Raw genomic sequence first — 25630 nt, 5'->3', positions numbered from 1 at the left:
AGGGGCAAGCATTGATACAAATGTGTGCTAGGTTTGTTTTTGTCCTCGTTGTTGTATTTATAAGGCATTGTCAGTTGGGGTTTTTGGTGGGGATTTTCCTTTTGCATTTTTATAACTTTATTCAACAATCAGCAGTTAGTTCTCATCCACATTAACTGTTTGTTGGAGATTTTTGAAAGGGATGACAGGTATGTAGGTGCCCAACGTATAGATGTTGTTTGGTGAATCTTGATCCTCATTACGTTTTCTGGACAACTGTACCCGGATACAGTGTGGGACGTTCCTTATTCCTTTGGCACAGACAGTTCTGTTGAGCCTGGTGTCAATGCGATGCGTACATCTGCAGTTCCCATCTCCTTCATAGCAAATTCTCAGGTCTCTGCAAGTGCCCAAGGCGCATGCTCCTTGAAACCCACGCCATGGATGCACCTGTGAATGTGGGTGGTGTATTCTCGGGTCACTCACTACCTCACTGATGGCAGAATGACCCTTTTTCTTCTCACCATCCGTTTTAGCAGGAGCCATTCTGCCAAGACCAAATTGGAAAGAAAAAGGTGTCATCAGTTTATTCACAATTTAGACACCTCAAAATATTATTCACAGGAAACGGCAAAAAGAAAAAGCACAACATCTCAGTGAACATCTGAAAGAACACAGCATAGCTATAGAAAAGACATGATTTTTACGTTATAGAAAAAAAATGACTATTTCAAGAAGAGGACTCCAGTCTTCTATACATATTTATCAATGCTATCATCATCATCATCATCATTTTAAAACATATATATTTATTTATGGTTAGAGAGAGGGGAAGGGAAGGAGAAAGAGTGGGACAGGAACATCGATGTGTGGTTGCCTCTCATGTGTCCCCCACTGGGGACCTGGCCTGCAACCCAGGCATGTGCCCTGACTGGAAATTGAACCAGCGACCCTTTGTTTTGAAGGTCAGCACTTAATCCACTGAGCCATACCAGCCAGGACTGAAATGTCTTTTTATTTGAATATTTTATACAGATAGCACCATTTACCACCATACCTATGTAAATTGTAACTGGTAACTAAAATGAAATACTTCCTATACTTTAAATGATAATAAAATTAAACCAGTGAAGCTCAGTTGGAGTGTCATCCCTTAAACTGAGGGACCATGGGTTTGATTCCCAGTCAGGACACGTACCCAGATTGTGGGTTTGATTCTCAGCCAGGACATGTACAGGAGGCAACCAGTTGATGTTTCTCTCTCACATCAATGTTTCTCTCTCTTCCGCCCCCCCTTCCTCTAAAAACAATGGAAAAATATCCTCAGGTGAGGATTAAAACATAAATTAATTTTAAAAATGAAAAATAAGTATAGACTAACTTCTTAAATTTAAATAGAGGGCATAGTACTGAGGCAGAGTTGAGTGGAGACATGGATATTAGCACTAAACCAGAAGAAGAAGAAAAACACATCACAAGAAGTATGTTGTAAATCTGCTGCAGCAGACCAAAACAAAAAAGCTGTTGTATAAAAATTGTTTAAAGGTAATAAAATGGAGAAAAATAAGGAACATTTTTCAGCAAATAGAGAGTGAATTTGATTAGAAGAGTAAAAAACAATGAAATCAGCTGCCTGCATTCAAAATTGAATGTGCTGTGGAAATTGTTTAAAATATGACAGCAAGCTCTGAACTCGTAACTCTGGCCAACTTTCAAATTGCTTGAATATCTGCAGGTAAAAGAAAACCAGTTTTAGATGGCAATAGTAAAAGAAATTATTAGTTCAGTTATGGACATTTTGTTTAAAAATTATAAGGAAAAGACTAAAAATATTATTTTACAAAAAAGAGAGATCTTCAATTAAACCACAAAATAATTGTCTGTAGACTACTAGACCTTTCTCACACTATCTAAGATTAATTGATTAAAGATTGAAAAATCACAAGTACTTTTCTTTAGCTTTGTATGATTCATGTAATATAAGACACTGTCTAATTAGTATTTTTGGTATGTTTTGTTTCAAAGGACTGCCATACTTGCAATGAAATGACCATTCATAGCCTAAAAAACTATGGCATAGATATTTTAAAATCTTTTATATCTTTGATAGAAAAACTTGAGTTAGATATAAAAAAATATCGTAACAGCTGGTGCTCCAACTGTTAGGTCAAGACATTGGATTCGTTGGAATTTTAAAACAAGAGACTGATGTTTTTCTGGTGACTTCATATCACTTATGATACATGCTGAAAATATTTGTGCTCAGTTTTCCAAAACAGATTCTATGAAAAGCGTCATGGAAACGGTTGTTAAAATTGTTGAGCATATACGTACAAATTCTATGACTCATCACCAGTTTGTGGAACTGCTGAAAGAAGCAGTCGAAGAATTTAATGATTTTGTGTTTGTTACCAGTGCTCGTTGGTTGAGCCACAAAGAGTTTTACAAAGTTTTACTGTGCTGTTAACTGCAGTTCGGGATTTTCTCGGAACAAAAGGAATGCTTGCCAAATATTCACTAATCAAAAAAATGGTAATGTAATTTACATGTTTGCATATGAACAAGATAAATGTGAAGCTCCACAGAAAGGAAAAGCTTATTTGTGATTTAGCTAGGCAGGTATAAGTTTATACTGAAATTGAAACTTTGCATGATTTAAATCAATAATAATGATTTTATACATTTTGCCAACATGGAACAATACGCAGATGATTTTAATTGTAATAGACCGCATCAGGTAAGGTGGCTGTGAAATTATAAGGAAACTTTGAAGAATGCTTTGTTTTGTTTATATTGATAAATCTAGAATTGCTTCTCAAATAGCACAATACCCCTTTGATTTTAACATTAAAAAGACTGAGTTGACACAAATTACTGAATTTACTTAACTTGTACAGATGTGGTTTTGAAGCAGATATGTTCTGCTTCAGAGTCAGATTAATTCTTCTAAAAAATATACTAGTTTTGGCAACGTGGATGTCAATATCAAAGAAAAATGATTTTTGGTACCCAATTCAGTTATGGGAAAAATTGTAGGTATGTTAAAACAACTTGGCTCTGTGAACTTACCTTTTTTCAACTGTAAATTGTATGGAATCTAAATACAGATTAAGTATTTTTCATGAAAATGAAGCATCCAGTGCTACAAGTTGCAAAAAGCATACAAGGAACTCTCGTACAGTTTCCCAGATTCAGCCAGTTGACATTTTGCCCCATTTGCCTTGTCAGTCTCTTTCTCTTTTTTTATTTGTACATGCATATATATTTTTTCCCAAGCCATAGATTAGTTGGAGATATTCTGCTCCTTCACCAAATATGCTGCAGGGTATAATTTAAAAAATTTTTTTAAGATGTTATTTATTTATTTTTTAGAGGGGAAGGGAGGGAGAAAGAGAGATAGATCAATGTGTGGTTGCCTCTTGCACGCACCCCACTGGGGACCTGGTGCACGACCCAGGCATGTGCCCTGACTGGAAGTCGAACCTGAAACCCTTTGGTTCACAGGCTGGCACTCAATCCACTGAGCCACACCAGCCAGGGTGCAGGGTATAATTCTTAAAACAAAGGACATTCTCTTTATGAAATCATAGTGCACTGCTCAAAGTCAGGAAATTTGACATTGCTACGAAGCTATTGTTTCATACATGATCCCTGTTCCACTGTTGTCGATTGTCCCCATAATATCTCTTCCTATGGCTATTTTTTTCCTGCTTGAGGATCCAATCCAGAATCGCACTTCTGATTTAGTTGTAATATCTGCTTAGTTTCTTTTCATCTGAAACAGTTCCTCAACTGGTTTTGTATTTCTTAACCTTGACATTTTTTTGAAGAATATAGGATATTCATTTTGTGGAAGGTCCCTTAGTTTGAGTTTGTCTGATGTTTCTTCATGATTAGGTACAGGTTGTGTTATTTATGGCAAGAATACTATGGAAGGGATGTTGGGTCCTTCTCAGTACATCACAGCAGGAGGCACATGACGTGGGTTTGGCCCGACTGGAGATCTTACCAGTTGTACAGAAATGGAATGTTCTTTAGCATGATTTTTCTCATTTGGCAGACATCTTGCATTGCAGTACAATTTCCTTTTTTTGTCCAAATATATTTACTGCAAAGTTTCTAAATTTTGTTTGATTAGTTGCAAATAGCCAAAGTGCAATAACTTGGTATTTTTTTAAGGAAGCAAATTTAAAATAACATACATTCACCTTTCACTTACGGAGTTTTAATGTCAGTAGGTATACTGAGAGTGAAACAGTATCTACTGTCTATTTCAGACAAAAATGAGTAACTATTTATTTATAAATAGTTTGGAAAAGGGTGATTTAAGATTATTAAAGGACAAACTTTCTGATGAAAACATTTTTATTATTTTATTATTTTTGAAGATCTAATTGGCTTTATTAACTGAATCATGAATTGGGCACCTCATCTAGCAACTAGAGGGGTGTTCCCCAAGGAATATATGTTTAAACTATCAATATTCATAGATCCTTAAAGGGCAAGAAAGTCCCTTATGATTAACATGGTAATAATATGCCAGACAATTTACTGTAAAACCAGACGAAACATATGGCTTAGTGGGGAGGACTGAATTATCATTTGCAATGTTGATATTTTTTTTAGGAGTCACTCTCCTCTAGAATTCTTTTTTAAAAGATTTTAAATTTTTTTATTTATTCATCTTTAGAGGGGGAAAGGAAGGGAAGGAGAGGGAGAAAAATAGCAATGTATGGTTGCCTCTCGTGCATTCCCTGCTGGAAATTGGTCCGCAACCCAGGCATGTGCCTTGACTGGGAATCGAACTGCAATCCCTTGGTTTGCAAGCCCACACTCAGTCCACCAGCCAGGGTTGCAGTATTGATATTAACAGTAACACCAGCCAGGGCTTCAGTGTTGATATTAAAAGTAACTACTGTATAACGACTTGGGCCAGATTCTCAGAGACTGAAAGAGGAGAGTCATAAGACTGGTTGTGTCAAGAGGAAATAAGGTGAAAACTGAGCCAAAGAAGAGTTTAAAATAAGAGCTGTGTCAACATGCATAAATTCACATGCTTTGAATGCAACAGTGGAAAATGGTAACAGTGGGACATTGTAACCCATTCCTGCTCCCGGAGATTTGCTGATCTTCAACTGTGGAGCCAGGATGAAGTGAAGCCGGGATAAATGTGAAGCCAGGACGACTAAACCAGGATGACACACACCAGACCATCACTTGCCTTATTAGAATGGACTGTGCTCATCTGCACATAGAGAGCTTTGCAACCCCCTCCCTTGATCTCTTTGATCTGTTCCCCTCTCCCTCCTTATACAAACCTCTGCCTCCACTGAGGGGTGGAGATGGGCTTTGTGACATGAGTCCTCCATCTTCCAGATGGCTGGCACCTGCAAATAAACCACTTTCCTTTACATCAGCACCTGCCTCTCGAGTATTGGCTTTCATAGCAGCAGGCAGGCGGGCCTGCGTTTCAGTTACACGAAGAAGCTGCATTGAGATCCAGGAACAGGAAAAAAAATTATTGTTTTGCTTTTGCATGCCCAAATGTAATCTTTCTTCTACCTTTTCCTTGAAACAACAATTGCCTGCATGTAGAATGAGCATGTTTTAAATGACACATTCAGAGCTTTTTCTCTGCTCTCATTTCCAGTACTGAGTGGCAACTTGATAGATGAGAAATTATCCTACCTTTGGAGTCAGACTGACCCACGCTCCAAGCCTTGCTTCTCCACAGACTGGTTTGTGCCTTGAGCAGGTCACCTGGCCTCAGTCTCTATGTCTTTAAACAGGGAATAAACCTTGCTGGAGAAAGGAGGTATTCCAGGTGAGGACAGAGACCCAAGTGTCTGGGAAGTGAAAGGCACGGTGCCATCATGCAGTGCAAAGCGGCGGGCAGCTCACATCCAATCCCACTGCAGTCAGCTTCTGGGACTCCCTCTGACTGTTGACTTATGTTTATCAAATACATTTTAAGATAGGTGGGCCCTATGTAGGCTTTGGGAAACTTTTAGCTCTACTGTAGGTAGGCAGATGGCAGCCAAAGTGGGAGTTACCCTCTAAACCCCTAGGTTCCTGCCTTTTGGACTGAGGCAAAGGAAGTATCAGTCTTAACTCATCAGTAATAACTAATTCTTCCATGGGGATTTCTACACGCCAGTCACTGTTCTAAGTGCTATACTTCTGTTAATTTATTGAAGCCTCAGAACAATTGTATGAAGAAGTGCTGTTATTTTATGATACCTTCTTCACTGAGAAGAAACTTAGAAAGATTAGATCATTTGTCAAAGGTTACCAGCAAACAAATGGAATAATCAAGATAAGGACCCAGACTGGCTAACAAAGGGCCCTGATCCAAATCATTCTGTGAACTGCCTCTCCAGAGACTACAGAAGAAAGGAATCAACCTTATAGAAAAATATACATTTAAAGTAGAACGTATAGTTGAGAATTTAGTCACATCTCCAGATATCAGCAATAAGTAAATGCTGCATTGAAACAACAATCAGGAGCATTATCTTTTAGACCTAAGCACCCTCCATTATTTGCCTTGGTAACACTTCTGATTGTGTCGTTACTTGGGTCCTTTGGGTAATACATTGTAACAATTAAGTTTTCCTTCCCCACAATGCACCATTCTTTGCTAGAAATGAGAGGAAAAAGAGAAGTGCAGCATTTCACGTAGAGGGGTTCCTCTTAAGGAGTTCCTCTTAAAAAAGGCCGGCCTGGCTTTCTTAGGGCTGAGTGATGGAGCCTCACACTTCAAATCTTCCTGGTAAGTCAGGCTTTCTCTAACAGGCTGAACCTCTGGGGTGTGTGAACGCGTCTCAGGGCACTGAGAGGTTGCAGGGTGAGGAGAATGTCTGCAGGGTCACAGCGGGAAGCGACTTGTCATGCTTTCTGGTCTGCATGCTAGTTGTCAAAGGGCCGCCAGGGGACACAACAAAGGAGTATGACTGGCACTCAGGGTGCTGTCTTAAAATGTCTTAAGGGAAGCCTTTTTGTTATTTAATTTTCTTAAATATTTCTCCAGAAAGTTCTACCGGTGAACTCTTTTCAAGACTTTCTGAATGGACTGTGAACTGCCTGGCACCCTGGAGATCAGGAATAGGAGTCGAATGACACAGAACGGAACGGGAAGTCACGTGGGCTGACTGTCACCATCTCTTCCCTTCCCCAACACCTGTCCTCAGAGAACTTGGTCTCTGCTTGGGGTCCTTTGGGGTGTGGAGCATAATGATCTACCCCTCACTTCATTTCCAAGGACACAGGTCTTGAGGGTCTGCAGTGCGCGGTGCCAGGCACAGCGCCGAGCGCTGGGAGAACAAGGGTGAACAGTCAGGAATGCTGAAGGAGCTTTGTGCCCAGAGTAGGGTATGCCTTGATAATAGTTTCAATATTCTCATTCTCATCCTTGTAGCTACCTGCCACTTACCGAATCTGTGTCACGTGTCAGATAGTACCCTGTGCTTCTCATACGTTTATTCATTTAATCCTCACAACAGCTCTATGGGGTGGGTAATGTTATTAGCTTCGTTTCACAGAGAGGTTGATGAACCTGTCCACTGTCACACAGCTGGTAAGAAGTGGGGTAGGAATTCACCCCAGAAATTGGTGAAGACAGGCAATGGCTCTAGAGAGGAGAGAGGCAGGACACTCTCTCCAAGGTCACACTCCCTGATGGGTTGGGGGGGGTGCCTGCTGGTGGGATGCAGGCAGACTCACACACTTTGGATTTATGGAATTGCAAAAAAAGTGGGACGCTGTGAGACAACAGCCAGGGCAATCAGATGCCGCGCCATGAAGGGGTAAGTGGCCTGACTCTGGAGCCACCTGCCAGGGTTCAAGTCCTGGGTCTACCACTTCCTAGCTATCTAATCTCTTTGTACCTCAGTTAACTAGTTGGTAAAATGGAGACAATTGTACCTACCTGTTTCGGCTATCGTAAGGAGTAAATAAGTTAGTGTTTGAGGCTGAAGGATGCTTTTCTTTGGGAAAACTGCAATCATGAGGCTGGTTTCCCAATAGCCTTTCATTTTCCTTTTATTTTTTCAAACACCTCACTTTAACTTCCTCTCATTAGGCATGTATTTGAAATTTGCCTCAGGTGATGAAGTGCACTTAATAAAAATTTCTGTACAGCCCTGACTGGTGTGGCTCAGTGAGTTGGGCGTCATCCCGCAAACCAAAAGGTCCCTTGTTCAGTTCCTGGTCAGAGCACGTGCCTGGGTCGCAGCTCAATTCCCGGGCCAGGTCCCTGGTTGGGGGGTGTGTGTGAGGGTCAACCAATTGATGTTTGATTCTTCTTCTCCTCTCTTTCTCCTTCCCTTCCTTCTCTCTAAAAATAAATAAAATTTAAACTAAATTTCTCTACAGCTTTACTTAAAAACTTTGTTTACCTACAAGCTTTTTAAAAAAAATTGAGGTAAAATTCACGTAATATAGAATTAGCCATTTTACAGTGAAAAATTCACTGGCATTTAGTACATTTACAATGTTGGGCAACCACTGCCTGTACCTACTTCCAAGACATTTTCGTCACCCCAAAAAGAAACTGCATTCCTATCAAGCAGTCATCCTCCTTCGCTACTCCCCAGCCGCTGGCAAACCACTGACCCAGCTTCTGTCTGTTTGGAGTTACCTGGACATTTCAAATGGAATTACACACTATTTGTCCTTTTGTGACCAGCTTCTTTCGCATAACATATTTTCAAGGTTCATCTGTGTTGTGTCCTGGGCCAGAACTTCATTCCTTTTTATGGCTGAATACTGTTCTGCTTATCCACTCATCTATTGATGGACATTTGGTTGTTTCCACCTTTTGACGATTGTATATAGTGCTGTTATACACATTTGTGTACAAGCTTTTCTATGAACACCTGTTTACCATTCTCTTGTGTATATGCCCTAGTGGAACTGCTGGGTCATATGTAACTCTAACATTTTGAGGAACCTCCATACTGTTTTCCATAGTGGCGCATCACTTGACATTCCCACCAGCAATGCACGGATGTACAGAGGGTTCCGATTTCTCCACATGCTCACCAAATCACCAATACTTGTTATTTTCTTGCTTTAACAATTTATTTACTTATAGTAAAGCCACCCTTGTGGGAGCCACCCTTTAGAGAGAGGGGGGAGGGAAGGAGAGAGGGAGAGAAATATCAATGTATGGTTGCCTCTCATGTATCCCCTACTGGGGACCTGGCTTGCAACCCAGGCATGTGCCCTCACTGGGAATCAAACTGGTGACCCTTTGCTTCACAGGCCCATGCTGAATCCTCTGAGCTATACCAACCAGGGCCTATTTATTTATTCTTAACAAGCCCAATGCCCAGACTGGGCTTTGTGCACTGGGACTCAGGCAGGTGCAAGTTTGAAAGCTCCCCAGGTGATCTGGTGTGCAGTTAACTTGAGAAACACTGTGTCAAAGATTCCAGGACCCTCTCAGTTACATACTTTTTTAAATCAGAAATTGAATCGTGTTTCACGGGCTGGGCCAGGCCTACATTCATCTGTAAAATGGCAGGGAAGTCATCCAGAGTTCTGTTAACCATTCTAACCCTAATAACTAAGGCCGGGTTTTTAAAGGAAGTGATTTCATCACAGCTGCACACAGAAGACCGGGAGGTGGAATGTCTCCAAGGGTTCCCAAGCGGACTGGTGAAAAGGCAAAAAATAAAGCAGTAAAACAAAAGGTACTGGCTTTGGTGGCAGGTGCTGCTGATAAGGGCTGCCAGCCCCTACCTCTCGTCACAAGGAAGGTTGGGAACAGCAGCACAATGAGCCTGCAGAGGTGTCCAGTTAGTACCTCGCTCCCCAGTCACTGCTACCACATCTTTCTTCTCTTTTCTGTTTTGACTTCCTTCTTCCCAGCTGGTAGTTACTGTTGCTAACTGTGCAGGAAAGTGTGGCTCTTTCTCAGAGTTTATAAAAACTCTGTCAAGATGTTCAAGTTGGCCTGACTGTAAATAAGCAGGTGGGTCCATGTGAATGTGAGCTTTGGATAAGAGTCATGCCTGGCAGTAGATAGCACTTTTGCTAAGAGGGTCACCTAAGCGTTTTCACCATGTTGATGTCACCTTATAATCACTGTCGCCACTTCCCTCCAGCGACACCCCCAGGAACACACCTGGAGTGGAACAAGCAGGTTTTCTTCTCCTTGCAGTGAGGGAGATCGCACACCGTGGGGGCATCACAGCAAGAGGGTGTCAGGAAGGACCACGTATTGGGCTGGGCCCATATCAGGTGCTTATGGGGAGCGTTTAAGGAAGCCAGGTGTTGCTCTGGACTGGGGGCGGCGCAGTCCCATGGCTGGGTGTCTTTAAATGTCTTCTGGAAGTAGGGAAGACTAGACAGAGGCTCTGATGGGTAAAGAAGCAGCAGCCCCTCATTACCCGGGATTGGGGGATATTTGGTGACGTTTGTGGTTTGGATAAGGTTCACATGTTCTGCATGCTCAGACATGATTATGGAGTGGTCTTTGTCTTGTCCCATCCTGGTCATAGGATAGCCTTGTCTGATACTCATGTTCTGGGGTATTGCTTAGTTTCAACAGCAAACTGCCCAGCCTGCTCCACGACAGCAGGAGCTGCCTTTCTCTCCTGAGAAAGGCCAAGAGAAAATGAGTTCCACCCAGAAGACATTAATCCATGATATCCACAATTTTTACCATTGCCAAGATGATGTTGATTAGGAGGTTGCTTCCAGAATGCAGGTTGTAGCTGAGTCTCTTTTTTGTTGCAGGATTTTTATCAATTTCCAGAAATCATAATATAAGCACTTCCCACAAACAAAGGGATTATTCATCCTGTAATCTAAACCAGGGGCATAGATTCTAAACCCAGGCAATGACAGAATGTTCCGGAATCCAAATAGGTACTCATAGTTCAGTTGAGGATTTAAAGAAGCCTGAAGCCCTTGGCTCCTGTCCATGTCCTACCCTTCACAATCTTGGCAGGATTGTGTCATGGGTAGGTGACACATGCATTGAGAACATCCTTACAAGAATAACTCCTAAAGTTGCCCCCAACAATGTCCATTCCATATCGAGGCCCAGTTATCTCGGATGTTCTGCACATCATGAAGCATTTTTGTTATGGCTGTCTGATTAGTTCGCGGCAAAGCAGCTCAAGGATTTTCACATCTCTGACTTTGCATCTTGCAGAAGCAAGGTGAGGCACTAGCACTGGCCTTTGTCTCTTGCGCGGCAGGACACAAGCTGCTGAGCGGGTTACAAATTTACAGGCCCAATGCAAAACAAAGACACAGGGCTCCTTGTTTAAAAACAAGTAAGAATTTCAAGACGGTGACAGCAGAGCATTAAACCAAGTGCAGGCTCTTCGGAGCCCTTGACTCTGTGCCACTGCACACGTTTACATGCCCCAGAGGCCCACCCTGCTGCTGAGTGGGAGGAGGCACGCGTGAGACCTTTGCTCTGCAATGTGGCAGAGGAGGGCAACTTGCTCCCCCAATGACCTGATGCCAGAGGGATGGCAAGAACTGGAGAATATCTCAGGAAGAAAGCAGGAGCTGCCGTTTGAAGTCCAGAGACTGAAAGCTGAGATAGCAGAGTTAGCTATGGGACAAATTGAGAACCTGGGAACCACAGAAGAAAGGAAAACATGCAGAGTAGCAAACAGGTGGTTGTGGGTAAGAAAATATTAATGTAGGTACTAAGAAAGCGGTACAGTTCTTAACGGGATGGTGAGTTGAAGAACACTTGCCCAGTTCTTGTAGAAAGAAGGACTCAGCAAAACAGCACTAGGGCATGCCTGCAGGAGAGATCAGTTTAATACCTAGGTTCTGCTTTTGTGGAGGTAGGCGGCATCACTGGTGTAAAATTTGTAGAGCCAGTACAGCAATTCACGTGGAGTTTCTGAGCGCCAAGAGAGGCACAAAAGACTGATGATGGCATGATGGAGGCATTTGCCCAGTGATATTGTCGGTGTAATTAAGGAGGGCTTTAATGCGCAGCCACTGATGTTCTTTCCTTTACCACATTCTTCTTGAACACCAGCCATCATCCCCAAGTCAAAGATCAGCGCAGAGCGGAAAGGTTCACTGCCACGGACAGAGGCATCAATGATGGAGGCGCAGCTCTATAATCTGAAATTTCCTAGATCAACATCAACATTATCCCCTCATTGGCTTCTCCCCCATTCCCATTTTGCATGACAATGTAGGTAAATTAAATGCCCAAGAGCTTTTCTAGTCTGTCCTGAAATGCAAAGCCAACCCTTGCTAACAATAATGGTAATCATTACTATTAGCATTTGAAGAGTTAAGAAAAAGGCGGCAGTACTGTAGTTTGAGACTACAGGGTGGAACCTAGCATTTTATTTTCTTGGCCGGGAAATAAGAGGGGCCTTGGGCTGGGGGCTGGTCTGGGGGAAATACAGGGGGGGTGGGCCCCCCGGAAGTCGTGCTGCGCTGTTTAAACCTAAGGTGACCTAACGGATGGCCATATCGCCCGTCTGAGCCTGGGCGCGGGGCGCGGCCATTGGTGACGCACACGAGGGAGCACGGCGCCCACGTTTCCACCATTGCTTTAGCGAGGCCTCAACCCCCCTGCGCTGTAAGTTCGGGGCTACGGGCGTCTGCGCTTCCTCCCTCCCGGAGGCGGGCCCGACCCCGCCCCCGCGCCCCGGGTGGCTCCCGGCGGCCCCTCCCACCTCTTACCCTCGGCCTCCCTGGCGCGGCACGGTCTCCGCTGGCCGCAGGCTGACCCGCGGTGCGGTCCCCATTTTCCCGCGGCCGTCTCCCCCAGGCATGGCCCAGGGCCTCGCCTCACTATGGCAGCAGCACGGCACAGCACGCTCGACTTCATGCTCGGCGCCAAAGGTGAGGACATGCGGCCGCCACCTGCCCCGTCGCCCCTGTCTCCTGGAGGGCTGCGGCCGGGCGAAGCGCACGCAGCGGGCCGAACAATGCATGCTGCGGGACCATGTGCACCGGCTGGCGGGTGGAGGCCGCGCTCCGACTCGCTCCGCGCTCGGTCCTGGCCGCAGTGCGGGGTCTGCAGGGGCCGCGCAGGGGTCCCCCAGCCCAGTCGCCCTTCAGGGCCCGGGTCGCCTAGAGCCCCCCAGGCGGGACACCGTGGGGCGGCTGTGCAGGGGCGGTGGCAGGACTAGGCGTGGATGGCGCGGGGCCACCCGCGTGACCTTTTCCTGTTTTCTGGGGCGGGTAAATTTCCCCCCCCTGGGGACGGGGACTCCCCTCACGGGAGCTCAGGCTGGGGAGAGGACCACGCTGCGCTTGCAAAATTTTTGGGCGACTGCGTAGGAGATGGATCCCCCGGAAAGGGGCCGGGGACGGGAAAAGGAAACGATTATTATATGTGTGTGTGTGGGGGGGGGGATGAGGTCTGGGCGCGGGAGCCCAAACTCCCCGAATTGGGGTGCCTAAGAAGCCTGAGAGGCGAATAGAATAGAGGGCTGGGGAAGTCGGAACTGTGTGCAGGAACTATGAGGGGGGAGGGGTATTTTTCAGGCTTGGCTCTGGGTGCTTGTATCATGGGGGGAGGGGTAGGACTGCGGGTCTTGTTTTCTGGTGGCTTTTAAACCTGTGAGAGCTTTAGACTTAAATCTGCGCTTCCTGTACGTCCCACTTGGAGCATTGGAGCATCTCGTCAATATCCTGCTCTTGCAGTATTTTTCTTTAATTGGATGGATCCACCTTTTTTGTTACCATTTGGAACATTGACTTTCTCGCTTTCTCTCCCCGTTTTTTTGAACTTCTAAGGGTACTTACTTTACATTTTCTCCCCCAAGGTTAAAGCATCTCCGGAGGCACAAGACTTAATAAAATGACTGAGGACTGGAGCAAGATCTAGGTTTGAGCCCTGGCCTTCATGATTGGCTCCGCATGTGACTTTGGTCTTGTTTTTCATCTTCCCTGTGGTAAAAAGGGGGAAGAACAGTGAGCACTTAAGAGGGCTTTTAGTGTTAAGGGAGTTGCCGGAAAATACTACAATGTTGTTAAGTAATCTCATTGTATTTGGGTGGTCTGGAAGTGCCTTGGAGAAAACAAAGCATTGTTTAGTTCCCACATTTCTTAGGTGAGGATGGAGGGAAAGGAGATTGCCGGGAAGAATCCGAATATAAAATAGTGATTAGGGCAGCAGCTAGTCGGGTGTGAGATAGCTAAGGTTTTGTTGAATAATTGACCTGCCAGCTAAAGCTGTTAGTGGTTGGTGAAAGTTCTAGCATACTCAATTTGGAGGTCAGAAGGGTGAAAGGCTTGAGGAATGCTGGCTCAAGGTCACCTAGCTGCAGGGAGGGGACTCTTGGAGGTGATCCGGAGGTAAGCTAGCGCCTCTGAGTAGTCACGTGCATTAGCAGGAGTTTCTAGGCTCTAAGAAGGGTAATCTCGGCATGAGGCCTGAAGATTCTGGTGCTTTACTCAGTTTGTATCACCGCGTGAATCCCAAACAGCCTTTCAGCTTCATTTGCCTGTGGAAATGATGGCTGCTTTTCTGTTCTGTTGTAAAAGTGAGGGAAAATCTTCACATAGTTGTGTGAAGAAAAAGTGAGAAAACTTGGAACACTTCATTAGGTCAGATATGGCCAGGGAGGGAGAGAGAACCATGGACGCTCACTTTGGAGAAGGGAGCAGGAGAAACTGGCGGAATCAGAGTTGGGAAGGTGTGGAAGTGACATCTAAATAATTTAGTTGGGCAAAGAGAAAATAAAGTAGAAAAAGATTAAGGAGTATTGCCAGCCAGTTACTCTCAATTCCCAGCCTGTTCATCTTAAAGCTGAGAAAGTTTTGGTGGCAAGGTGAAGAGCATCCTACAAAGAAATAATATCAAGGGGGATGTGTGTATGCATGCATGCGTACGTCTACGTTAGATCTTGAGTCACTACAAGAGTGTTTGGGGAGTTAAGAGAAGTCTGATTCTTTATTCCCCCCATCATTCGATAGAGGCAGGCAGAGAGGCATGTCACCCTCACTTGTCAGTAGGTATCCACATTTGTAAAATAAGGGCATCTGGCTAGATTAGGCTTTTCTAAGTTCTTTTGGTTTTCATCAAGGGGCACTTGGTGAGAGAGATCTACAACCTGTGAGGTCTCCAAAAACATTTATTTTAATTGATAATAATGAGTCAAAAAACACTACTCTTCACTTGAGTATTAGATGTGACTCAAGGGTGAGTCAAATGGCTGTGAAGCCTGCATTCATGTTTTTTTCCCCCATTTGTCAGTAATTTTTCCTAATGCTGCAGTTCAATGATGTGATTTTAATGGAATTAAACTTGAAACATTTAGTGAAGTGACTGTGATTCCATACAGCCTGGTTACCAATGCAAGCCAGCTAGTACATAGCAGCCACTGGGCCGCTAAGGGCAATTTTAAGTTGGACCTGGTGAGACCTGTTTAGTGCACAGGTTGATGAGGTAACCCAGTAAATTTTAATGTTTGCTTAAAAAAAAATCTCATCTTTGGTCATCTTGTAAGTGAAGCATTGGACTCGGAGGACTCATGTGCCCAGAAAACATTTTGTGATTTCTCAACCTGAGAGGCTAACAAAACTAAAACATGTCTTGTGCTTGTATCGTTAAAGTATCCCTGGGCTGGGGAAGGACCTTTGGTTTGTTTCTAGTTCTGGATGCTGGGCAGTGAGCTTGTGGGGTGTACAGAGGTGGGTGAAATACCCATGACCTCTGCTTGCCCTTGTTACAGCACAGTTTCTAGTTGGCCAAATTCGCCCTGAAAAGGTCTAGCAATCCTTTTGGTATTCATTTGTTCCCCTGGGCTGGGAGCATCTTTGAAGGCAGATCTCCACGGTCTGTGACCTGGAAGCAGTTCTGGAACATCGTAGGTGTTTGATAAGTGCTGGTTAAATGGACCCGATTGATGTTATGTTGATAGTGGAAAGCTGCTATTAAGTCCACTAGGGGAAAACAAGGCACACATTTACTTTTAGAATTGAGGATGAATCCTGAGTGGAGAAACCAGGCGCCTGGCTGATGCTGTTGTGTTTGTCTTTTGGACTACTTACCTATGCGTTATGTAGTAGGGGGGGGGAAAGGCCGTGTCACTCAAGTTCATGCATTAATGTCACAATAAAAACCTTGTTCTTATCAAATTAAGAACAGAAGGTTTAGGCTGGGGGTTCTTCACTTATTGTGCCTTTGAACCCTCATCAGGGAGGCTTGTGGAGGTCTTCTGAGAATAAGAATTTTAAATGTATAAAATAACCCAATTATTTGAAATGTAGTTTTCATATTAAAAAACTCCAAATACGTGGTATAGTAATAATGTGCTCCTTCAGTAACATACAAAATAACATGGCCTAATAATGTCCACAATTCCGAAGTAGAGAGGAGGAAGTCTGTATAAAAGTTGTGATGTGATAAGAAAAGCTGTGATTTTATTGGTAACATTGGTCAGGTATATTTGAGAATGTGTGATTTTATAAGTATAATTGAGGAAAATGTTAAATTTCAATTCGTAAAATTAAGGATGTGTGTTTTTCCCCATCTAGCTTCACAGACCCTCTGAATTATATCCACTGACCCCTTGGGAGCCCATGGACCCTGAGGTTCAGAACCCTTAGGAGCCAGAGAGAGAACTGGACCGCCATTTCTGTATATTGTTTTTTAGGAGGAGGTTTCCGATCAAGGCCAGAGCTATAAGCAGATGTCCCTCCTCTTTCTTCAGAACAACTTGAAAATGTAAAGGCTTATATTTGGTAAATGCCTCCTTGGCTAGTCATTACATCACACATTATTTTAGCTGATCCTCACAACAATCTTTTGGCTCGTCCCGTTATCCCCATTTTAAGATGAATACATGGGCCCATTGAAGTTTTCACCTTATTGGTGGGGTTGGTAGCTGGGATTCAAAGCCATGTCTATTGGATTCCAAAGCCTTTGCTAATTCAACAACTGGGAGGTCCCTCAGTTTGAGGCAGTGATTTTCAACCTTCCAGTCTCTCTTCACCCACTCCCCCGGGGACATTTGGCAGTATCTGGAGACATTTTTGGTGGTCAAAACTAGGGACATGCTACTAGAATTTAGTAGACCAGGGATGCTGCTAAACATAATACAGTACACAGGACCCCTCCACCGCATTGATAGCCCACAATGTCAGTAGTGCTGGAGTAGAGAAACCCCAGTGTAAGTTCTCACTAGGCTGTTATAGTAAATGGGATGAGACATCATCAGCAAATTTTTTTGGTGGTGTTTGGAAGTCTCCATTACGCACGAATCAGTAGGCACAGAGGGAGGGTGTCTTCCTCCAAGGTTTGCATTGGGGTTGGTCGGGAGTTGGGGATGACCACCACTTCCTACCCAACTGAACCTGTGGCTTCAGGTGACTCTCCCTAATTTCCTAAACCTTCAGCCCATCTACCAGGCTTCCACTCTCCCATGCGTTTGTTTAGCTGCTTTCTGATAGAAGCATATCGAGTTTCTGATGTTTTAAATAGCTGTAAGTTAAAACCTCAACAATTCAGTGCATCAAGTGTTTGTTCAAGAGTAGATTTCCCCATTCTCTCTACGTTATCATTATCCCTTATCTACCATTGTGATAACACCCATCCTTCTCATTGTAGCCAGGAAGCCTAGAAGTGGGAAATGTCTGCCTGGGCCTCACTCTGGATTGACTGAATCACAGGGTGGGAGGGGACAGCATTCCTGGAATTTGCATTTTTTAACCGGTTTTCTCCCAGTAATTCTGATGTTAAGTATGGAGAACTACTATAAAAAGACCCTCATTTCAAAACAAACAAAACTCACCCACCACAGCCCCAATCAGCAAGTCATGAAGTCAGTACTCTGTAGTCTCCCAAATTCCTTGCTCACTTTTTTCCTGGCTCTGGTTCTGGGCCATAGTCTCCTTATTTGTCTTCAGTTTGGGTAAGGCTTGATCATCCGGAACTCAACAGATCATTTTTCCTTCCAGGGTATGCAACCTTTTGGCATCTCTGGGCCACACTAGAAGACTTGTCATGGGCCACATTAATTACACAAACACTATCCCTGGCTGGTGTGGCTCAGTACATTGAGCACTGCCCTGCGAATCAAAGGGTTGCAGGTTCAATTCCCAGTCAGGGCACATGCCTGGGTTGTAGGCCAGGTCCCCAGTAGGGAGTGTGCAAGAAGCAACCACACATTGATGTTTCTCTTCCTCCCTTCTCTCTAAAAAATAAACAAAAATCTTTAAAAAATACACAAACACTAATGAAAACTGATAAGCAAAAAAAGGTTTTAAGTTTATGGTGTGTTGGGCCACATTCGTAGCCATCCTGGGCTGCATGCGTTGGGTTGGACACCCCTAACTGTTTACTTGTTTTAAAATCCTCCTGAGGGTCCTCATTGCCCTCCAGATCAGGTTGACCTGATCAGCATTTACAAGGTCCATTTCTACCCAGTTCTCAGTCCTTGAACAGACACTTCAGTTTCAAACTTCTGCTTTCACATAGCCTGAACTCAGAATGGAACAACTTGAGGCGAGGCATTTTTGGATCTTTCAGTATGATTTGGTACCTTAATTATGTTCGAAAATGCCTTGTGGACTGCTTGGCGGAGGTCCACGTTAGAGTCTGCCCTCATTTGGCATGCTGTTTGGCTTGGTTAGGATTTTTTTAAAACTTTTCTCCCCCAACTCTGCAATAGAGTCTTTCATTTTAAAGATTTTATTTATTTTTAGGGGGAGCGGAGGGAGAAAGAGAAACATTGATGTTCCAGAAATACATTAATTGTTGGCCTCTTGCACACCCCCAACTAGGGACCTGGCTTGCAACCCAGGCATGTGCCCTGACTGGGAATTGAATCAGTGATCTTTTGCTTCAGAGGCCGGTGTTCAGTCCACTGAGCCACACCAGGCAGGGCTGCAATATAGTCTTAATTTCACTGATCATACTCTATTGGACCACAGGCTGAATAATTGCACGTTGCTGAAGATTCATTTTGTGTACTTGCCATTAAACAATTCTATAAATCATGATAATTTTTTAGAATGTAGTTCCATAGTTATACCCATTTCTTGAAACCTACAGAGGTCGAGTGTGGTAAAATTTGTGCTAATTCTCACGTGGTAGTTCTGTATCGTAAATGGAGGGGATAACAGCTGTTTAAGAATTGACTCTATAATCTAGGCATTAAGAATGATCCCCACCCCAGCTAACAAGAGACAGGAACGTTTTCAAGTAATCTCAAAGCCCTGCATGTGATGTTTTTGAAGGAGAACAGTTTTTCAATTCAGTGGCCAAGCCCGTAGACAATGTCTTGTGTGGTTTTTTGGGGGGCAGGGGGTTGTTTTGTTTTGCAATAGAGGAGTTACCAATTTCTTTGCATCCTCTTAATTGTATAATGAAATTGACTGTATTTGAATGGGCAATTGCAGTCCTTCGCTACCTTTTTGGGAGACACACTGAAGTGCTGCGGTCTCATAGCTTTGAAAAGTTAGAGCTTCTGGTGTCGGATTTGTTAACTGAGTAAGACTTTGTATGATTTGAATTGAGACCACCACAGTTATACTAACAACCCTTGGTAGGTAAGGATTACTTTGAAAGTTACGGTTGGCCGTCTGTTTCAAAATGTGTTCAATAAAGCTATTATTGAGTTTACTTTTTGGAGTCCTGGATTTTTCAGGCATTTCAATCCACCATTTCACTGCAGTTGTAACCCAAGCCTGCTGGTGTGCGCTGCGGCTCCAACCACCATTTCATGGTAGTTTAATTACAGGCTCAGTTCTTTTGAGAAGCTGGGAAACCTCCCCAATTGACTCTGCAAACCAAGTATGTAAACCATTGCACAAACGCTCTTTTAAACCCTTACAACTAGGCACTTTTCCAGACCCCAGAAAAAACAACTCTGGGGCCCTGAGTTGTGGTGGGCCTGGATTTCATTAAACCGATACAGTCATCTGTGTTCCGGAAGGAGCCACTGAGCTAGTGCGCGCTTGTGATCAAATGCATTTATGTGCTAAGCCGCAAACCCAAAAGGAGCTGGTAAGAGCCGGCAGCAGGTAGTGTGTTCTAGATTCCTGAGCCGACGGGACCCTCCAGATGGTTTACGGGCACCTTAATTTCTCTCTTCACATGAAGGTGCTAATGATACCATAATCTCACACACTGTCCAGTCAAATGTTTGGAAGAGTGTCCAATGATACATAGAGTATGTAACACTATTTGCAGTACTTAGGGCTGAGTACTTACTGTGCCAGTGGGTAAAGGTGCTCAGTTATAAAGAGGTGTGAGTTTAACGTACTGAAGTATAAGAAAAGTTCTGCTGGCAAACGACAAGGCAGAAAAAATGGGTGGGCCTGTGATTTGAAGGGTATTCTACATATAAAGGACTTCTTTGAATTAGTAAAGCAGAAATTTTGAAAGAAGCCTTCATTTTAAAAATACTACTTACATGGATTTGTGTTGCATGATTCCGTTTTTCTAGAATGGGAATTTCTGCAGGGAGAATCCTGACCAATTTCGAGGATGCTGTTATATTTCACCAAATTGTCTGTTCTGAAGGACTGCAGATCATAATGATGAAGCCAGGCCGATAGGCTAAAGGGCATTTTGAATTTGTAGAAGTGTATATAGAAGGTATCTCACACTTGGTTTAACATGGAACCCTTTTTCTTGGAGTATTTTTCAGGACCAGTGCCTTGGACCACGTTTTGAGAAACAGTAATGGTGTTTTAGAAATAGTTTAACACTGAGTTTTTGAACTACACAATGCTGCAGTTGTTTAATGTGGCCCCATGGATTTTTTAAAAGATTTTATTTATTTATGTTTAGAGGGGAAGGGAAGGAGAGAGGGAGAGAAATATCAGTGTGTGGTTGCCTCTCGTGTATCCCCTGCTGGGAAGTGGCCTGCAACCCAGGCATGTGCCCTGACTGGGAATCGAACCGCGATTGTCTGGTTCGCAGGCTTGTGCTCAATCCTCTGAGCTATGCCAGCCAGGGCTGGGTTTGTTTTTTTTTTAAATATACTACTCTAATAAATTCTCTCTCTCTTTTTAAAAGACTATTTATTTTATTTTTAGAGAGAAGGGAAGGAGAAAGAGAGGGAGAAAAACATCAACGTGTGGTTGCCTCTCACATGCCCCCCTACTAGGGATCCGGCCTGCAACCCAGGCACGTGCACTGACTGGGAATCGAACTGGTGACCCTTTGTTTCCCAGCCCACGCTCAGTCCACCGAGCTACACCAGCCAGGGCTATCTCTCTCTTTTTTTTTTTAAATTGTCGTTCAAGTACAGTTTTCTGTTTTTTACTCCCATCCCAGCCCCGCCCCCCATGCTCCCCACCTCTTTCCCATTTCCACCCCCCTTATTTTTTGTTCATGTGTCCTTTGTACTTGTTCCTCGATTTGGGGGTTTTGAGGACGAAGGTGGTGGACGTGTTCATCCAAGTGTTTCATGTTCCTAAGTGCGTTTAGTCTAGGTTGGAGAGAGAAAAGAGCTTATTATCAACTGATTCCCTTTGGTATGAAGTGCAAGAACATGATACGACTTTTTTTAAAAGCATTTTGTGAGTGTTAAATTGTTAGTGGATTTCATGTGTGTGTTTTTTCTTTGAATAAAGATGTGACCATTGAAGAAACTGCAGAAGCTGTTCAAGTAATAGTTTATATATTTGGCTTTTTACATAGCCTTTTTTTGTTTTAAAAGCTATTTGCTCATTTTAGAATACGTATAGGGTGTAGGGCAATACAGAGGAAGGGGGTAACCCAGATCTGAAATCCTTATCACCAGTAGACAGTCACTGTTGATGTTTTGGTTTATGGGACCAATGGCTTATTCTTTTCACATACATAAAACTGAGGAAGGCAACACAATATCTTTATTTTAAAAGCACCAGATTTTGGAGCATGACTGCTTGAGCTTGAATCCTGGTGGTACCACCACTCATTAGCTATGTGACCGTGGCCACTGCCCTTCACCTCTCTTCCTTATTGGGCTGGCTACACTGTAGTTACTTTGTTGAATAACAGCAGGGAGAGAGGACATTCTTGCCTCATTACTATTCAGTCTATTACCATTAAGTGTAGTGCTAGCTGGAGGGTTTTTGTTGATGTTGTTTATCAAGTTGTGGGAGATCCCTTCTGATTCAGTTTTTGTGTTTTTATTTTGAACGAGTGTTGAATGTCAGATACTTTTCTTGCATCAGTTAATACCATGTGATTTTTCTTCTGTAGCCTATTACTATGGCAAATTACATTGATTTTTAAAAAGATTTCATTTATTTATTTTTAGAGAGAGGGGAAGAGAGGGAGAAAGAAAGGGAGAGAAACATCAGTGTGTGGCTGCCTCTCACGTATCCCCGTACCCCCTACTGGGGACCTGGCCCTCAACCCACGAATGTGCCCTGCCTGAGAATTGAACTGGGAACCCTTTGGTTTTCAGGCCAGTGCTCAGTACACTGAGCCACATCAGCCAGGGCACATTACATTGATTTTTTAAAAAATATTTCATACCTGGAATAAATCTTGCTGAGTCATGGCATATAATTATTTTCTCATATTGTGGGATTTTTACTTGTTAAGAATTTCAAGGACTTTCCAAGTATTTGTTAATGAATTTTGTGTTTATATTCATGGCAGATATTGGTGTGGTCTGTAGGTTTCCTTTTGGACTGGTTTTGGTTTTGTGTTAGGATAATGGCTTAGTTAGTAAAACGAATTGGGAGGCGTTCTCTCCTTTTCTGTTTTCTGGAAGAGATTATATAGAACTGGTGTTAATTCTTTAAATGCTTGGTTGAATTCTCCAGTGAAACCATCTGGCTTCAAGATCTTTTTTTTTTTTTTAGTTTAAAAAATGACACATTTGATTTCTTTTTGATAATTAACAGTGCTGTATTATATACTTAAAATTTGCTAAGAGCATAGGTATTTTTTGTTTTACTTCACTTAAAAATTTTATTGTATTTTTTCCATGTCCTTTTTTTATTTTTATTTTTTATTTTATTTATTTAGTTTTAGAGAAAGGGGAAGGGAAGGAGAAAGAATGGGAGAGAAACATCAATGTGTGGTTGCCTCTCATGTGTCCCCTACTGGGGACCTGGCCTACAACCCAGGCATGTGCCCTGACTGGGAACCGAACCAGCGACCCTTTGCTTCAAAGGCCCGTGCTCAATCCACTGAGCTACACCAGCCAGGGCTCCATGTCCTTTTTATTCAACCCCATCCACCCTCAATTTCCTTAATATTGTAGTCACAGAGCCATTCAGATTATGTATTTCATATTGGTGAATTGTGGTAGGTTGTGTTTGAGGAATTGGCCCTTTTCCTTCTTGTCAAATTTTGGGGGGTAGAGTTGTTTGTAGTATTTCCTTATTATCCTCTTGGTCTTTATACTGATATCTCTTGTTTATTTCAGTTGATCTTAGCCAAAAGGCCGAAAAGCGATCTCTTGTTTATTTCTAATATTGCTAATTGTATCTCCTCTTTTTTCTTTGTCAGTCTTGCTAAAGCTTGTCAGTTTTGATTTTTTTCTTGAGGAAATAGCTTTTGCTTCATTTTTTCCAATGTCATTGATTTCTGCTGTTATCTTTATTATTTCCTTTCTGTGCTTGCATTGGGCTCACTTTTATTTTTCTAGGTTCTTGAAGTGGGAGGACAGATGAGTGATTTGAGACTTTAAAAATTCTCATTCTGTACTGTGGTGTTTCTTTTAACTGCTAATGTCATTTTCGTGTATTTTTTTTTAAAAAGCAGGGGTCCTAGTTATATAGGTTATTAGCTTGGCTCCCCCCCCCCACATTTAATAAGTTGCTAACTTGAATTTAGGAATTATTCCTCAGATTATTGTAGTCTCATGTTAACACCACTTCTGGAAATTCAGGTTGTAGATTACAGTGGAGTGTCTACCCTGTTGATCAGGAACTGAGAGCTGAAAACACCTTAGACCAGGAGTCTGCAAACTGAGGCCCTTGGGCCAAAAATCCTGCTTCCTGGCTTGTTTTAGTATGGCCCTCCAGCTAAGAATAATTTTTGCATTTTAAAGGGTGGTAAAACACACACATTTGTGAGAGACCTGCAAAGCGTGAAATCTTTCCTTTGTGGCCCTTTATGGGACCCACCTGCTGCCTTTACACTAAGTGCAGTGGCTTACCTCAGAGCCATCTGGAAAAATTTACGAGTACAGATTCCCAGGCCCCGCACATTGGCCTTTTTCTCATCTGGAATCCATCATCACACACGCCCCTCTCTGTGTCTGGGTGTTTTGACTTGTGTCCTTTGTCTTTCATCTCTGTGCTGTTCTGCCATCAGGCTTACTTTTCCAGTGCCTTCTAGGTGCTGAGTAATCTCCTTGGAGGTCCCCTGAAGGGGGCCTACCTGGATGTCTTCTCGGAGTCTGCCCTGCCCGAAGTCAGAAGAAGGAACGTGCCAGGGCTGCCTTGGAAACAGCTCTGATACAAAGGTGATTTCTGACATCACAGGAACCACACTCCTTTATCTCTGGAAAAGCTATTTTTGATTCACAGCCTGACACAGAAGCTTGGGCAGAAAACCCAAGAATTGTGTGTAGAAACATAAAAGGTACTAGGTCTGACCTGTAAAAGGATTCTGCCCACCTGAAGTTACTGGGAAGAGAGCTGGGTATTTCTGATACTGGCTAAGTGCTCCTGGATCAGAAAGTGGTGATCACACAGTTAGTTTGGGAAAGAAATCTTGTTCTCCTGGGTTGGGCTGAAGCACCACTGCTGTCCAACCTCGGGCCAGCCTGAAACTTGTTCTCATCCTGCTGCTCTGTGACATGAGGGAAAGGGGGAGATCACAGATGGCAGCTGGGACCCCTTTCGACACCTCTTGGTGGACTGTGGATGGCAGTTTTGAACTAAAGGTAAGGGCTGGTTATTTTTATGGGTTCAGGTTCCTTACATCTTTAGCCGTCCTCTAACCTCATACCCTACAAGTCCTGTCTTGCCACCTGCCATGTCCCTTTTCTGATGCTGTTGGGCCTAGTTTTATGTCACTCCTTTACCTTCTTCCCGTGGAGATGAGAGCAACCTGCAGAGAAGGCTCTTAATGGTCCTGACCTCTTCTCCATGTTCACTGCCTTGGTGGTCTTCCCCTTTTCTCTTCCACAGCTCTGGCCCAAGTTTACTCCTTCTTAGTTTCTGAAAGCATGTTCCTTGAGCCCATGGAGTTGTAGGGTGCCTTACATCACTTACAATGTTTCCTTCTGGAAAACGGCAGGTGGCCCAGCGTTTAGCATCTATCTCATGACCACAAACTAAGTGTTACCTTCCCTCCAAATGAGAGCCAGGCCTTTGCAGAAGCTCCCCTTTCTGTGCTTTGTTTCATAATCCTTGGTTAGCCTCTCATGTGGGTTAAGTGAGGACCGGAGAGTTGGAGCCACTTGTTAACTAACTCCATGGAGGTACGCCCATTCTGCATCTGAGGTGTGTGGGGGAAACAGGTTTAGCAGGAAGAAGATACAGTATTGTATTAGTGTTTGGGTTCCTAACTAAAGACGGATTAGGATTGTGTCACACAAATTATATTTTAATAAACCCTCCTTTAATTTTGTAAGGAGATTAGCTCCTGGAGGAGCTGGGCTGGTATTATTTTAAAGTAGCATGAGGCTCCTGCCCTGTTTCCAGTAGGTGTTGGGGGTGATAGGAAATATGCCTTTAACTGCTCTCCTGCAGCGTGGAAGCAAAGGCCAGGCACTGAAATAATTAGCAGCACATTTGC

At 43.4% G+C, this 25630-nt stretch overlaps 1 protein-coding gene across 1 annotated transcript in view; it reads left to right on the top strand.

Annotated features, from left to right (window-relative positions):
- The first annotated feature begins 12536 nt into the window (after window positions 1–12536).
- Window positions 12537–25630, top strand: part of SMS (spermine synthase) — a 45399-nt gene continuing 32305 nt past the window's right edge. Inside the window, exon 1 of the mRNA XM_053655800.1 lies at window positions 12537–12819. Coding sequence (XP_053511775.1) covers window positions 12771–12819 — 49 coding nt within the window. The 5' untranslated portion in view covers window positions 12537–12770. The remainder of the gene's footprint in view (window positions 12820–25630) is intronic.

The sequence above is a fragment of the Artibeus jamaicensis genome, unplaced genomic scaffold (assembly GCF_021234435.1).
Source record: "Artibeus jamaicensis isolate MK-2021 breed Jamaican fruit bat unplaced genomic scaffold, CSHL_Jam_final scaffold_1283, whole genome shotgun sequence".
NCBI lineage: Eukaryota > Metazoa > Chordata > Mammalia > Chiroptera > Phyllostomidae > Artibeus > Artibeus jamaicensis.
This window is presented reverse-complemented; position numbering and strand designations above follow the sequence as displayed.